The 14,680-nt window shown below is 34.7% G+C and overlaps 2 protein-coding genes and 1 long non-coding RNA gene across 6 annotated transcripts in view; 2 read left to right on the top strand and 1 right to left on the bottom strand.

Moving 5' to 3' along the window:
* Positions 1-6,797, top strand: part of LOC132163355 (uncharacterized) — a 56,513-nt gene extending 49,716 nt beyond the window's left edge. For 2 of the 4 annotated variants that reach the window (XM_088519323.1, XM_088519320.1), the window contains 7 exons: positions 49-175; positions 2,300-2,451; positions 3,681-3,816; positions 4,182-4,266; positions 4,390-4,667; positions 4,819-4,955; positions 6,432-6,797. In XM_088519323.1, the coding sequence (XP_088375449.1) occupies positions 49-175; positions 2,300-2,451; positions 3,681-3,816; positions 4,182-4,266; positions 4,390-4,667; positions 4,819-4,955; positions 6,432-6,435 (919 nt within the window). In that variant the 3' untranslated portion in view covers positions 6,436-6,797. Of the gene's footprint in view, positions 1-48; positions 176-2,299; positions 2,452-3,680; positions 3,817-4,181; positions 4,267-4,359; positions 4,668-4,818; positions 4,956-6,431 lie in introns of those variants that run through there. The other 2 variants (XM_088519321.1, XM_088519322.1) reach the window with 2 other exon arrangements.
* A 467-nt stretch (positions 6,798-7,264) lies between these two features.
* LOC132162829 (uncharacterized) lies at positions 7,265-7,888 on the bottom strand. The gene is given in 5 exon segments (XM_088518843.1): positions 7,265-7,351; positions 7,384-7,471; positions 7,536-7,660; positions 7,773-7,834; positions 7,837-7,888. Coding segments are annotated over 5 exon segments (414 nt in total).
* Positions 7,889-11,746: 3,858 nt separating this feature from the next.
* LOC148584050 (uncharacterized) lies at positions 11,747-13,242 on the top strand. The gene is made up of 3 exons (XR_015913047.1): positions 11,747-11,878; positions 12,069-12,188; positions 13,191-13,242. It is a non-coding gene; the product is annotated as an uncharacterized LOC148584050 (long non-coding RNA).
* Positions 13,243-14,680: the final 1,438 nt, after the last annotated feature.

The raw sequence follows: 14,680 nt of genomic DNA, 5'->3' as shown, positions 1-14,680 counted from the left end.
AAACAGATGCTGTATGCTTTTCTTATATCTATATATTTCCTGATACAGGTTGTTAACTTTGGGTTTTCAAAGTGGTGAATGTATTACATGGGCTGAAGCATTGCATTCTGAACATATTCTATGCCAGATTTTATGGATTGTGGAAAATACCTTAAATCTACAGCTTATTGAAAAGGTAGAAAATATTGTCTATGGTTTATTTTCTTTGAGACATTCTGGTAAATATGTGTGTGGGTGCCTATGTTGAAAATTTTTCAACTAAGGAAATGCCTTCTATTTTCCCGATCAGCTCTTATTTTTGGGTGCTTGTGGTGGTATTTCTTAGGAAGTATATTTCAAACAGCAGTGTCAAAGAAAGCAAAAAACCAAGTGATTGCACCAATAAGGGTATCACCGACTATGAGTTTAAAGATTCTCTCCCCATATTAATTGTTGGAGGTCAAGCTTGATACTTGCTAAGAGGGCTGATTGGTTGAATAAATAATGGGAGGAAGGAACACTATAGTTGTAGCTATAGGAAGATTTTGGTTATAATTGTCATTTGAATTATTTGTCTTTTTAATCAGATGTTATAGTATTTTTCTTTTGTTAACAGAGGTTATATAATGTAGGTTTGAATCAGCAACTTGGTAGGAGGGTTGGCTGGTTAAGTGGGTTCTTGACAAAAGAAACTTTGATACTGAACACAGCTCATCTCAACTAAGCTTCTATCACAATCAAAGAAACTTTAAGAATGTTGGAAAATCCCAAATATAATATTTTTTAAATGGTTAACTTTTACCTTTTTTTAAATGTTAAAAGCATTTTTTATATAACTGGGAAAAGTTACATAATTGATGTTTCACTTTACTTGTAGAGTTCTTGGCTTGAAATGTTGTGTATTATTTTTATTTACTCTTTAATTTTTCCCCTGTTCACCAGTTTTTGTTTCATTTAAATTGAACACAAGTATTTAGAGCTTTTTTACACAAATAAATTGGATAATTGTGTTTGGCTGTGGTTTTGTGATTATTTTTCGTTATTGCTGAATAAATTGCATATATGAGTATACAACAGGCAGCGTTTATCATATGTTCCTATATTGTTGAAAAATTTAGGGGAAACTTCACTTTGGGCTCCTGAACTTCCACTCGATTTTACAAACCCCCCCTGAACTTTCAATTTCTCTCAATGTGGACCCCTCCGTCAGATTTTAAACGTTACATGACGTTTATACCCTTGACTTTTGTATAAAATTTCAACTTTCAAAACGTTTTTTTATTTAAAAAAAAATGAAAATCAAGTACATTTTTGTCTTTTTTTTTTGTATTTTTAATGACTAAAATTGACGGAAGGGTTCTAATTGAAAGTTCAGGGGTCAAAAATGAGAGATTTTGAAGTTCAGAGGGGTTTATAAAATTGGGTGGAAGTTTAGGGGGCGAAAGTGAAGTTTCCCAAAAAATTTAACATTTTTGAACGCTTGTGTCTTTATTAAAGTTAATTAATTTAAATAATTGTTGAAATATATGCATTTCAGTCCATATCATGTCCCATTAGATATGATTAAAACTATGTTACTTGCAAGTCTGAAGGAATTTTAAATACCATTTAAATTCAGCTATGTTACATATGAAAGCCGACTTATCAAAAAAAAATACAAAAGCCTTCTCTAGGATTGTTATGAAAGCTTGCCTTCTAAACCTAATTTTTGGGTTGATCAGAACTCTATATTTGAGGGCCTCATATAATCATCAATAACTCCCTTCTCATTGCTTTTGGTTTGATGATTTAGGGACTAAATATTGCTAAAAAATACAATGGTAAGTCCACGCTTTTTAAGGAGTTAGAAATAATTCAACTGGAATTCTTCGTTGTGATATTGCGAGACTTGTGGAAATTGGTCTTTAGGATGTTTGGAGCCGAGACAGATGGCGGAGCTCTTGGTGTGTTGGAAAAGAAGGTTTAGTCAAAAGGATCTTAATGTTATTTGGATTGTAGTCCTCTCCTGTTTAATGTGGTGCATCTAGAAAGAAAGGAATGTGAGATGACGAGCTTGGATATACAGCTTTGTTTCCTGAAACCTCTCATTGCGTAGATCTCTGTTAATGCTTTTTTTTGAGGCCTCTCTAAGTTTGTAGACATTTGTTCTCTTTCCCCCTGTTCCTGATCTTGCTGGGCATTTTTCTTGTATACTTCATGTGTATTTTGAGTTGTGCCCCCTTGTGCTTCTAATAAATTTTCGTTCTTAACAAAAAAAAAATTCAACTGGAATTTTAAATTAATTTTCACTGGCTGAAGAGGTTTTCTTTTTTTTGAACAGAGTGTTGGACTATTGTTAGCCATCATTGAAAGTCAGCCAAAAGTTGTGCATGTTCTTCTTCCACCTTTGATGAAGCTGGGATTACCAAGTTTATTGATTAATCTCTTGACTTTTGAGATGAGCAAATTAATGAGTGAAAGAATACCTGAAAGGTACAGCTTCACTCTGTATTCAAATGGGTGACAACATATATTTGGTAGATCAAGGGGTTTTTTTTTTTTTTTTTTTTTTTTTTTTTTTTTTTTTTTATAATGACAACTGATATATTTGTAGCTTGCAATGGTTTAGTCAAGCAATTATCTCATTGTATTTGCAATTTCTTTTAAGTACTGCTACTATTGTAATTTGCTATCTTTTAGCAATTAAGCACCTTATAGTCTAGTAGAACAAAATAATAGTCATGTACTACATGAATCTTATTCACCAAATACCAGCAATACATTTAGTCCACATGATTTAAGTATAGCTCTCTGCCTGTAACTTATGAGTCTAAGAAAGCAAACCGTATCTTGCTAGTTTTCCTTGCCATTGTTTACTGTTCCTGTGTTTCATTGCTGTTAAGGAATATAACTAGGGACCTATAGATCCATGACTAAATAATGGCTCCTATATGAACTGCTGTTAGTAAGATTTGGTGTCTTTGTTCAATTTGCTATTTACATTTCTATAAAGAGAGTCAAGTGATCTGGCTGAGTTGGCCATTGTTGTGAATAATTTGAATGTGCCATGGGGGCTGGACTAGTCAATATGCATCACTGGGGCCCAAGTTTGAAAGGTTGGCTTGCCATGGAATTTCTGGCACGTGCCCAACAATCAATGGCCTAAAACTATGTTACATAACCTATATTCGGTAACTCAAGCACAGTATATATGATGTGTTATTGTTTTGAATTTCTGAATTTTCAAATGTACTTGTTTAGCAATTTTTGTTTAAAAATCCAATTAAAAGGTAAAGTCTCTTATAGTGGCTGGTAGGTGGACATCGGCTATTTAATGCTTTAGTCTTTGTCTAATATATGGTTTAATGATTATTTACAAAGATAATTTAGCTTTTTTGAAGGAGTTACTAATCTATCTTACACAATTTTTATAACCCAAGAAAATTGTTAATTACTCAACTTTGCAATTTATGGCCATAGGGGGTTTATATTGCCTCCTAATGCTTTTATTGAGATAAATTACAGCGATTTTTTTCTTTCTTTTTTCTTTTTCTTTTGGCTAATGAGGTGTTTGGAGATTTTTAAGCACCTGAGTAGTACCTGGGCATATGCAGTCCCCTCGTCTGAAACACACTGATGACTAGTTGCAAGTATTATAATGTTTGTATTTTTGGATAGTAATTTCTTTCCTACATTTGTTCTTCATTTTTATACAATTTCAGGTACCCAATTCTTGATGTAGTCCTTCGTGCAATTGAAGCTCTTTCTGCTATAGATGGTTATTCTCAAGAAATCTGTTCAAATAAGGAACTTTTTAGACTGGCTTGTGACATGGTCAAACTCCCTGACAAAGTTGAGGTACATTTTAGCTTGCTGAAAATCGTAAAATACTGGTATATTATATAGATATAGGATAAGTGTAATTTTTGGTAGTGCTGTTTAATTTCACCCTTTCCAGATAATGTTTTGATAATTGGTAGTTTGCTGAATGTTTGATTCTTGACTATTCTATATCTTTTGAAATTTGGAGTTGTCTGCTCTTACTACTAAAGAAATTTATTGGATACTGCAAGCATTGTATAAATTGAAGTGACTAACTATTAGCCTCTAGCCAAAAATAAAAAATAAAAAAAAAGATCCTCGTCATAAGAAAACTGTGCATCGGTAGAACCTGTGAATATTTTGTAATGGGCTCTTTGAGATGATTGATATCTCTTCTGCAGGTTGCCAGCTCTTGTGTTACTGCTGCAGTACTGATTGCAAATATTATTTCTGATGTATCTGATTTAGCTTCAGAGATCTCACAGGGTAAATTATTGATGTTTCTTATCTGCAAATTTTTTCCTAATGTCATCATCTTTGCATACTTTTTTATTTTTTTGTTTTTCTATCTTCTGTTAGAATTAAAAGCGACTTTTTAGATCCATCCAGATTTGCCTTTCTTACGGGGGCTGCTTGAAATATTTCCTTTTGCTTCGGATGATCTAGAAGCCCGGAGTGCACTCTGGAGCATCATTGCAAGGTTGCTATTTCATGTTCAGGAAAATGAGATGAGTCAATCAAGTCTCTCTCAGTATGTTTCAGTTCTTGTAAGCAAATCTGATCTGATTGAAGATGATCTTCTCGACCACCAACTAGATGACTCCTGCAAAGGGCATAAGGAGGGCTTGACCACTTATTGCACAAAATCAAATGCTATAAGTATAGCCGTATCCTTGCAGGGACAATGACATATTTGGATCTAGGAACTTTCAGTACCTTGGTTAGGCTCATATGGTTTCTTCTATCAACTGCCTTGGCTTATACTTACTGGAATTGCCTTGTCTTTCAATATTATGTTTCCCTTAACCTTTGTGACAGCTTAGAAGGATGATCTGTATTTTAACCCAATGGACTGCTTCAAACGACTCTGCTGAAGTGACTAACATGGCAAGTGAGCTTAACGAAGATAATGTCAATGTGAATAGATTGGTTGATTGCTGTCGTAAATATTCTGAGTAAGCTGGTTTTCTCTCTTTCTACTTGATGATCTTATTTGTTGCAATGCTTCAAGTGAAACAACTGCTTGTATTTCTTTGAATACCGATTTTTTTTCCGCCAATCGTAGAGCTTTAACAAATTTTTTACTTGAATAATTATCGTTTGATTATTACATGTCAGCTTTATGTAATTTTAATGTGAAGTGGAAAATCCAATAAACACAAAGACAAAGGTGCCATGGCACCCGTGGCCGTGGGCACATGAAGCTCATTTTCTATCTGATGGATCCCCTAGTTTTGAGTAATGCTATGTCGTTTGGTCATGCAATTAAAATGGAAAAGAAACTTAAATGGGGAGGAAGGGGAGAGATCAATGGGCTGATTTGCTAGAGCTAGTTTCAAATTAAAGCTTCTTTTATGTTTTTATCAAAATTTACTTGAGATTATTTTAGGACTTTTCTTTATTCTACATTTGATCAGCTTATTGGATTTTACTTCTACTGTTTTATTTTCTTGTAATTGACTAAGCTTAGTGTGCTTTTCTTAAAAAATATGTCATTTTTTATTAATAAAAAAGGATCTTAAGTCTGTTAGGGTTAAGTAGAACGAGAGGGACTTGGTGCCCAAGCAACTATGTGGTTTATTGATTTTTGGCTTATATAGTTAGTTGACATAGAACTCGCAGTTCTCAATGCTATGAAAAAGATTCGTATGGCAATGATTTTTAGGGTAATTTTTTTGCTTTTTAGCCAAAAAAAAAAATAAAATAATAATAATAATAATAATAATAATAATAATAATAACAATCAACTCAAAATACAAAACACTCAAAAGTACTTTTACCTTTCATCACATCTTAACTTAAAAACAAAAAGCACCGTCTTAAAAATTTTCAAACAAAACCCTTTGAATTAGAATATTTGTTGATTCATCCTATCTCTTTTGATTCCAACCAATTAGGGCTTAAACTTTTGGCTGCATATCTCATTGCCTTGAGGCCTGCTTGCTGTAAAGTCCGAGAAACTAATCTGAAAACATCTCTGCAAGTTTACAGCCCTGATCATGTTCTTGTTGCTGTGTTTTCTGATACGTCTATTGGCATGACTGGATACCAACATATTGCTACTTGCCTCTGCCCATTTCATTTGTCAATATGACATCAATTAAACTTATTTTTATACATATTTTATGAATTACATCATTCATGAGTGCTAGTCCTAGATTACAGATTTAATGTTGCATAGTCCTTCAAGGAATGAAATTTTTCGTATTGCCATGTCCTACTTTTTAGATGTATAGCCCCGTGCAATCATAGCAGAGAAAATTCTTGTAAAGAATATTGCAAGGAGGAATACATTTTTTTCTGGATCCTGCTAGGAGCATTGAAATTTAGATGTCAGGACATGATTGCAAGAGATTGAATTTGTGCCTCGTACATGAAAATGATGATTGGCCGATGCCCCCGGCCTCACTTTTACATTGTTAGTTTTGCAGGTAGAAGTCATGTGGATCTTTTAAGCGACCAGATGCATGTTATCCAAAACATTTGGCTGCTTAATGCAATACACTAGGTTGTGGGGATGGAATGCTTGAAAAGCATATATCATTTTGAGCTTTTTTTGTACCTTGAATCGACTCTGCACTTTTGGCACTTTCTTTTTGCCAGACCACAAAACATTAGAACATTGTAAAAAGGAAATGAGTGAGAATTAAGTCTGTCATGCTTGCCGTTTCATTGTAATAGAAACTATAAATCTAGAAAGGCAGAATGGGGGATTACCAAACGTACGAAATAAAGAGTTTTTTTTTGGCAATCCCTTTATCTGGCTTTTGAACTTGTTATGATACTAGTATTTCACATGGAATAAGTTTAATCTTAACTATGCGTGTCTGCTATTGAACATCTTTCCCTTGTAAGTTGATTTTTAAAGGTAAAATTTTACCTAGAAGTTTGTATCATTTGATGACATGGGATCGAAGAGATTACGACTTTGTGGTTAAGTCATGAAGGGAGCGATCCCGATCCTAGTGTACCATATGGGTTAAATTTAATCTTATAAATATATATATATATATAAACTTTTCAACACTCTTCTCTTATTAGCCGGTTTGAGTGTAAATTCTACCTAAATTTTTATTAGAACTCTGGAAAACTGACACAGCTTTGGCCTTTGAGTATTTAGAGAATTCTACATGTCAAATTATAAATGAAGTGAAATATCCCAAATGTTTCACAATCCTCATTTATGATAACTTCATAGTGATTGACCAAAAAGCATCAATCTTTGTAGAAAGTCTTGCTCTCTCTAAGAGATGGTCTGACAGAATCACACAAGTTCTTCAATTAGGGGGCTGTAGAACAGTTTGTAATGCCCAAATATTTGCAATGTGAAAATTATGTTCAAAATTTTGCTCTTTCACTATTCTATAATCGTTTTCATCCAACAATGAGCAAACAACTTTGTACCTTGATCACTGGGGCCTCAACTGCATCTACACTGTATCCTCCAGTAACCATCACATACATCCCTATAGTACAAAGAAACATAGAGAGGGGTGAGAAAAAACGATCAAATTTCGCAGCTATTTCTTGGAAATACTATAATATGCAGACGGAAGTTGGCGGAGGAGAGGGAGAGCTTGACGACGCCGATGCCGTCGTCTAGAAGCAACGGCGATTCTATGTCGTCGTTTTCATTGGGGGCCGAGACCAAAACACCCTGAGATACATAAATTGATTGAGAATAGAAAATCGCATAATCAAATGGGAGGGAAAAGGGAAAGGGTGTTTTGGGAAAACAAGAGAGAGAGAGAGAGAGATAGAGAGATAATCTGTAACCAAGAGCATTGGAAGAGGTTGCCACCGAGAGTCATGGCGTTCTACGACACCATTTCCTTCCAACCTTTAGCTGAGCGCACAGCAGCTTCAGCGCTGCTAGGCTGTAGTCCATCTCTCTCTCTCTCGCCTCAACCCAAAGAGTTAGATTGACAATATATGAAACGATGTGTTTCGATTTTAGGAATGAAAATATGGAGACTAAACGACGTCGTTCGAAAGTTGCAAAGAAACAAGCAAACTATCAAAACCGGAGTACGAATGAATGTCAAGTCTAACCCTAAAACAAGAGAGCCACCAATCATGTTGCTTTTTTTTTTTTAATAAAAATTTTTTATTGAGTTTTATAAAATTATACATTTTTGGTTCCTTTGAATTGGACACTAATCTCCTTTTAATTGTAAAATGCTATACATCACTTACTTTTTAAGACACTAAAAATCAATATGTTAAAATTATTTACTGACTTTTGTTGAAAGGATCAAGGAATTTTTTTTTTTTTTTTTATAAAAAAAAAAAAAAAACTTTTTGTCTTAATTTTGAAATGTATGTTCTTCCTCATAAGAAGCAAAATAGAAAATTTTCAAACTAGATGAAAAGTAATAGATTTATGACAAAAATAAGTTGCAGTAGTCAAATTGCTTGGGATCAAATTCTTGCCCCCATTAAGTGCATTAATGATCATTAAGCATAAAAAAAATATTCAATGGTTGTTTTACTTTTAAAGACAAAATGGATATAGTCATCTAATGCAATATTACACCCAAAAAACATAAAAACCGAGGATGAGGAGCCCAAAATACCTTTTTTAGAGATACAGACGGCATTCGTTGAGAACAAAGCTTCGAAAGGCAAGCTCCAAAATAGTATCAGACCTGACAGTTAATGGAAATGGAATTACCAGATTCACAGATACTGAATGAATTCTAATCTGCGATTAATTTGTTCTTTGGCGATGCTTCTCTGTGATTTGCGTAAAAAATTTAACAGAAACAAAAAACTGGATTATAACCGAAATGGACGAAACTAATAAATAAATTTCAGAAAAATACAAATCAATCACATTTTATGAGCTGTGATTCAATAAAATCATGTAGGAAATCTCCTGTGAAATTATAATCAGACAATTCGAAGAAAGAACTCACAAGTACTGACAGATTAAACAATGGGTGGGAGGGAGGGAGGGACGGAGGGAGGTGTCGCTTTGTTTGTTTCGGCTTTGGAGAACCGAGAGAGAAGAGATAAATTTAGGTTGAAAATTAGTATAAAATGAGTTACTGAAAATTTTGGTGGGAAAAGTTTCAAGCAAGCACCAAAACCCAAAATGTTCTTGAGGTCTACCGTCTATGGACATTGTGAAAAATAAATAAATAAATAAATATTTTTATATACAAAATAAGAATAGAAAATAGAAAAATAAATAACTTAACTAATAATTAATATAAAAGAAATAATTTTTCTCTATTATATATGTAAGGTCAGTAGCGTCACCCCAAAAAGCAACCTCTCATAATATGTCATTAAGATGTCTTTTTAATTTTAATTTTTATGTGAAGGCAACCCATTTGTGTCGCTGCTAATAAGGGGTCAATAGCGACGACATTCACAAGTCGTCGCTAATAATGGTCCGTAGCAACTAGTGCTTATATGGCTATTGACCATTATCAATGGCGACAGTTGAGTCGCTAATAGTTTTCAGTTTACAACCTAACCTATGAAGGACTAGCAGTGACTTATTAGCATCGACACAAAAGTCGACGCTAATGTTAATTTTTTTCTCTTTAGCGTCTAAGATTATATACTACCATTAAATGCAACTTTTAGTAGTCGCCGCTAATAATCTTGATGCTAATGAGCCAAATGCTTGTAGTAAGGTGACCTACGGTTTGGTCACCTTGGGACCCATTTTTTTCCTTCTTCTTTTTTAAAATGAAAATTGAAGGATAATTTGGTCTTTCTATGGACTTTCGTTAGGAGTTAACAGTTGAATTTGACAAAATGGGTCAATTGAATCAAATAAAAAGTTTTTGGGGTTAAATTAAGAGTTTTTAAAATTTGTGTAGTCTTCTTAAAACGCTCAGTAATTTATAGGTCTAAAGTGATTTTTCTCCTTATTTTTAAGAAAACTATTACCAACGTGATATATGCTATTGAGGATTTTTTTTTTTTTTTTTTTTAACTCATCTATATTTGATTGAGATCTCTTACAATTTTCTATAACAATTTTTGCTGCAATTATGAGAGAGCCATATCATATTGATTCACCTAAATTTTAAAGGATAGAAATTTCTTCAAAACTAGTTTGGATGAAATTTCTTTCAACCTACTTCAATAGGTGACAAGTGTCATGCAATACCTTTGGGTTTTTAAAAAATTAATGTTTAGGTTCCTAAGTTAGTAGAATGACAAAAAATGAGTCTTAAAAATATTTTTTTAAAAATGACAGAAATTTCTTTTTCCGTTGGTTAGTGCCCAATGTTCCAACACTTTGCTGATTTGCCTTCCTTTTCTGAGAAGGTATATTACAACCCACTACCTTTTGCCCATCTCTCCCATCCTTACTTGCTCTCCGCTTCCAGGATTTCAAATTTTTCTCATGCCCACTCCCTCTTGTATCCCCCACTTACAGTCTCAACATCCATCAGTCGCAGTCCTGCATTTTCCTCAACAACCAAAGATTTCTCTACACCATATATATTCATGATCACCTTCCCCTTCATTGGACCCACATCATGTGGACCCATTTTTTCCAGCTGTTTGGACTCTATCTAATTCTTAATATTTTTATCCATGTGGCAAACCCCATCTGTAGCAACATCCACCTTCTTGACACACCCATCAGAATTATTATCCACTTGGCAAACCCCTCTCTTTGCACCTTCCAATTGCATGACACACCCATCAGTTTTTTTAAACACGTGGCCCACCCCTCCTTTTGCACTTTCCAACTGCATGGCTCCCCCATCATAAGAAATAGGGAAATGCTTTCTTGCATTCCACCCACCATCTCCCCACCTTCCAAAATTTCCGTACAAACTCCCTTTAACTTCTCCTGCAAGAATCCAGAGACATGATCTCCCAAATCTTGCGCATACCCCGACTGACCATTTTCTGATTCTACGCTACCCACTTCCTCGCAGCTAGGACTCCGTTTGCTATTGTTCCCTGATTTACGGGATATGTCCTTGTATACTGGCCAATAACGTGCCCTGTCGCTGTGCAAACCAGCCCCCGGAGCAAACCCACCATTAGTGTCCCCACCGCCTTTCTTTTGTGGATCCTCCGCCCGTAACCGAACCCCCCAGTTCTTCTCTTCATCTGGCGCCTTTTGTCGTTGATTAGATTTTTTTGTACACCCTTTGGGACCATGTAAAATCCTGCCGCAATGGAAACAGAACAAGGGAAGCTTCTCATACTGCAAAGATACCCAAATGGATTTTCTCCCCAAGATAAGAGCTCGACCACGTTCCAGTGGTTTATGTAAATCAATACTAATCCTCAAACGCAAGTACCTACCCCAGCCATTGCCATCGCCTGCAACATCCACGTCTTTCTTGGCATCCGTTCTTCTTGTGTTTCTTGGGCTATTTGTGAGTGATGGGCATTATGGTTATTGTTTCTGCCATCGAAGCTCGAGTCCCCAAATAAGAACATTGCAGTGGGCCTGCAATGTCCCAAATTTGGGGACTCGGGCTCTGATGTTGAAACAATAACCATCTCTTTACTCTTGTCAAATCAAACTTCCCTCCTTATGGAAAAGACTTTATAAAATAGATTAAGAGTGTATATATGAGCGAGGCAGTCGCAAGGTAGCTTCAGTGCGTATACTTTTCCCATCCTTTTGCTATTGCTGAAGAGAGAAGCAGCTGTTCATCACAAAGTCTCTCCACTGTAAGGCACATTTTTCTCTTGGATTGTAATTCTTTCTTCTAAAATCTATTGATGGGTTATTGTCCATCCTCTTCAGTCGGAGACTCGAAGTACGTGAGCCATTTTGTTTTGAGAGGAGAAAGGGCAGGAAAGAGGAGGGCGAGACAGAGAGTGTTCAATTCCTGTATTCTCATTATCTATTCGGCTCTTCTCTGCTCTTCTGCAGTCACCCACGGTAAGCCCCAACATGTTTTTCTCCATTTCTGTTTTCCGTTTCTTTAACATTAAATGTTCGGTTATCTACATTATTGTTTTCCGTTTCCTAAGTTGCACTGATTTAATTGTTAAACTACCCAAACATTATCTTAACTTGGGTACAAATTGAAATTTTTTCCCTTTCTCATGTTTGCCAAATTTTGAAGCAGATCCCACTTGAAAAACCATAACCAAAACATGTTAGTGAAGTAAAGCAACGTCCAGTGACCATAATACCCCTGAAAAATCTCTGCACTCACTTCCTCAATTCCCGATGTTCATGCTCACAGGTAATTGTGTGCTCTATTCTGCTTCTTGGATTAGTTCTCTATTTTAGGAATTAATGTGGTAGAACTGTGTCGGGTTTTCTTTCCTATTGTCTTTTTCTTTTTTGGGTTTTGTTCAATCTTTTTTCCAGGTTTTGCTCATTTTTCTATGTTGTGAGAGCCTTTTGGTTGATTTTTCTTTTTCTTTTTCTTTTCCTTTTAATTTGACCAATGGGAAGGGATTGGCTCATGTGAGAGGGCCAATATACTTTGATTTCTTATGTTTTTTGTGAACTCTGTTTGGCTTTTTTGCCCAACATGCTATTTTTTTAACCTTGGTTGTCCACTTGGCCTGCTGCTTGGTGCTATGTTATACTTGAACTTGTGCGAAGTAGGGTGCTGTGAGAGCCTTTCGGTTAAAAAATTGGCCAATGAGAAGGGATTGGCTCATTGAGAGGGGCCAATTTACTTTGATTTCTTATGCTTTTTGTAAACACAATTTGCCCTTCTTTTTTTTTTTTTTTTTTTAATCTAAACCATGCAATAAATGGCCTTCAATTGCAACCAGCGGCTGACCTTGAGCTAACCCAAATATTACTTATCCAATTATCTATCTCTCTCTCTCTCTCAACATTAACCTTCAATTGCTACAGTGTTGCAAGCTCTTAAATTCCGAACATGCATTTTGCTAGACAGGGGGTTGAGATCTGATAGGTGCTTATTTTTCTCTTCTTTTATTCTTCTTTTATTTGAGATTAAAAGAAAGTAAAACTAATAAAACTATCAACTTCGCTCTCAACAATATTGTTGCATAAGAGTTTCTCAAGGAATGACATTCCATCAAGGCAAACCGAACCTTAGGAATGTACAAATTTTGACCATGAAAATTTTCCTGGATTTTTGTTTAACACCACATGATTTGGTGTTTTATACGCTAACAAAGATTTTGGTCGTTAGATATCCACCGATACTCCTGGCCTTTATTTTTTTGGTCTTTTTCTTGTAGTTTTAACATTTCTTGCATAGGTCATTGGCCTTCAGAAGATGTACTTGCTTACTTTTGCTTATCACAGACAGACATGTTCAGGTTTGTAATGAATAGAGTTTTGTGTCAAATGTTATTTATATAGGTGACTGCTGAATCTCTGTACATTTTCTATCAGTTGCTTGCACTTCCTTAGAAAATTTATCTGTATTATTTCTATCAAATTTATATGCATTTTCCCCTAATTTTTCCAGGTATAAAAGAGTTATTGCGCTTGGATCGCGTTATGGATTAGCTGGTTTAGTTATTGCAAGTTGCAACCATCACCGAGGCATTCAGAGGTAGTGATATCAGATGGAAATCCTGAAGTAGTGGAATGCATCCTTTATTTATTTACTTTTTGATGACGGCTGCATCCTCACCCATAGGCTGGTTAATTTACTTTTGGTTTAGTCATGCCAAGCGTTATTGTGTTGGGAAATTCAATGTATATTATATCTTTTGATGGTGTTTGTAGGTTGATATGTCTTGTTATTGTCTGTCGAAGTCCATAGAATTTATTTTTTAGACACCTCTTTCAACTTATTTGTGGATTGTACAAGGGAAAGTCAGAGTTCCAAGAGTTCTTGGTTTTTTGAGGTTTAGCATTTTTACCTTGCAGAGTTACTTTCTTTTGTCTACTTATCATTTGCATTGTTTATAATTGTTTCATATCAGTTGGTAAATGCGCCAATTCTTTTGTTTGCAGTCCTCAACACATGGGAAAGTGCTTGTCTGGATAACATTGTTCAGCTGACACAGAGATGAATGCGACTACAAGGAGATGATTGCTCATCTTCCTCTTTGTTCCATTTGTCCCCCAAAACTGTAATTTAATTTGAAAATCATGGTTTTAATGTGAATTCTATTTGTTAGATTACGTTCTCTATGGATTTTGGCTCCCTTGTGTCATTTTTTTTTTTGGCATATTCTTTGTTTTGATTATTAATGAAGTGGATCTAGAGAATTTGTATATATTTATAAGTTTATGATTACCTATGATCCGTTAGCTTTGGGGCTGCAAATTTTATGATTACCTTTTTAATTACATAATCAATTGTTTTCAACCGGAAAAGTAGTGCTTGCAGGTTTTCGGCTGTTGTGAATTGTGATATTTCCTGTCGCAGCTCTGATATATGTGAGATTGATAAAATGTAGTGTTTTTTTTTTTTTTGGGGTGAGTTAATGAATTTATGGACTTGGTTTCCTATATTTTAGGTGTCTAAAAGTTATTATTATTATTATTATTATTTTTTAATTTTTGAGTTAGCCGTTGGATTTGAGGATCCTCAAATCCACCTTTTATGTTAGTGATGGTATGTTCAAAACAGTATGATTAGTTCTCTTGTAATTGTGTTATCGGTTAAGTTGAGTAAAAATTTAAATTATATTATGCAAAGATTCATGTTATAAATAATTTTATAAGTGGTGCTGAATTTTCAATAAATGTTTCATAACGATAAACAAATATTATTATCAAACATAAGGATAT

The sequence above is a fragment of the Corylus avellana genome, chromosome 8 (genome assembly GCF_965113065.1).
Source record: "Corylus avellana chromosome 8, dhCorAvel1.hap1.2, whole genome shotgun sequence".
Taxonomy (NCBI): Eukaryota; Viridiplantae; Streptophyta; class Magnoliopsida; order Fagales; family Betulaceae; genus Corylus; species Corylus avellana.
The sequence above is the reverse complement of the archived record's forward strand: the minus strand, read 5'-3'. Positions and strand labels throughout refer to the sequence as shown.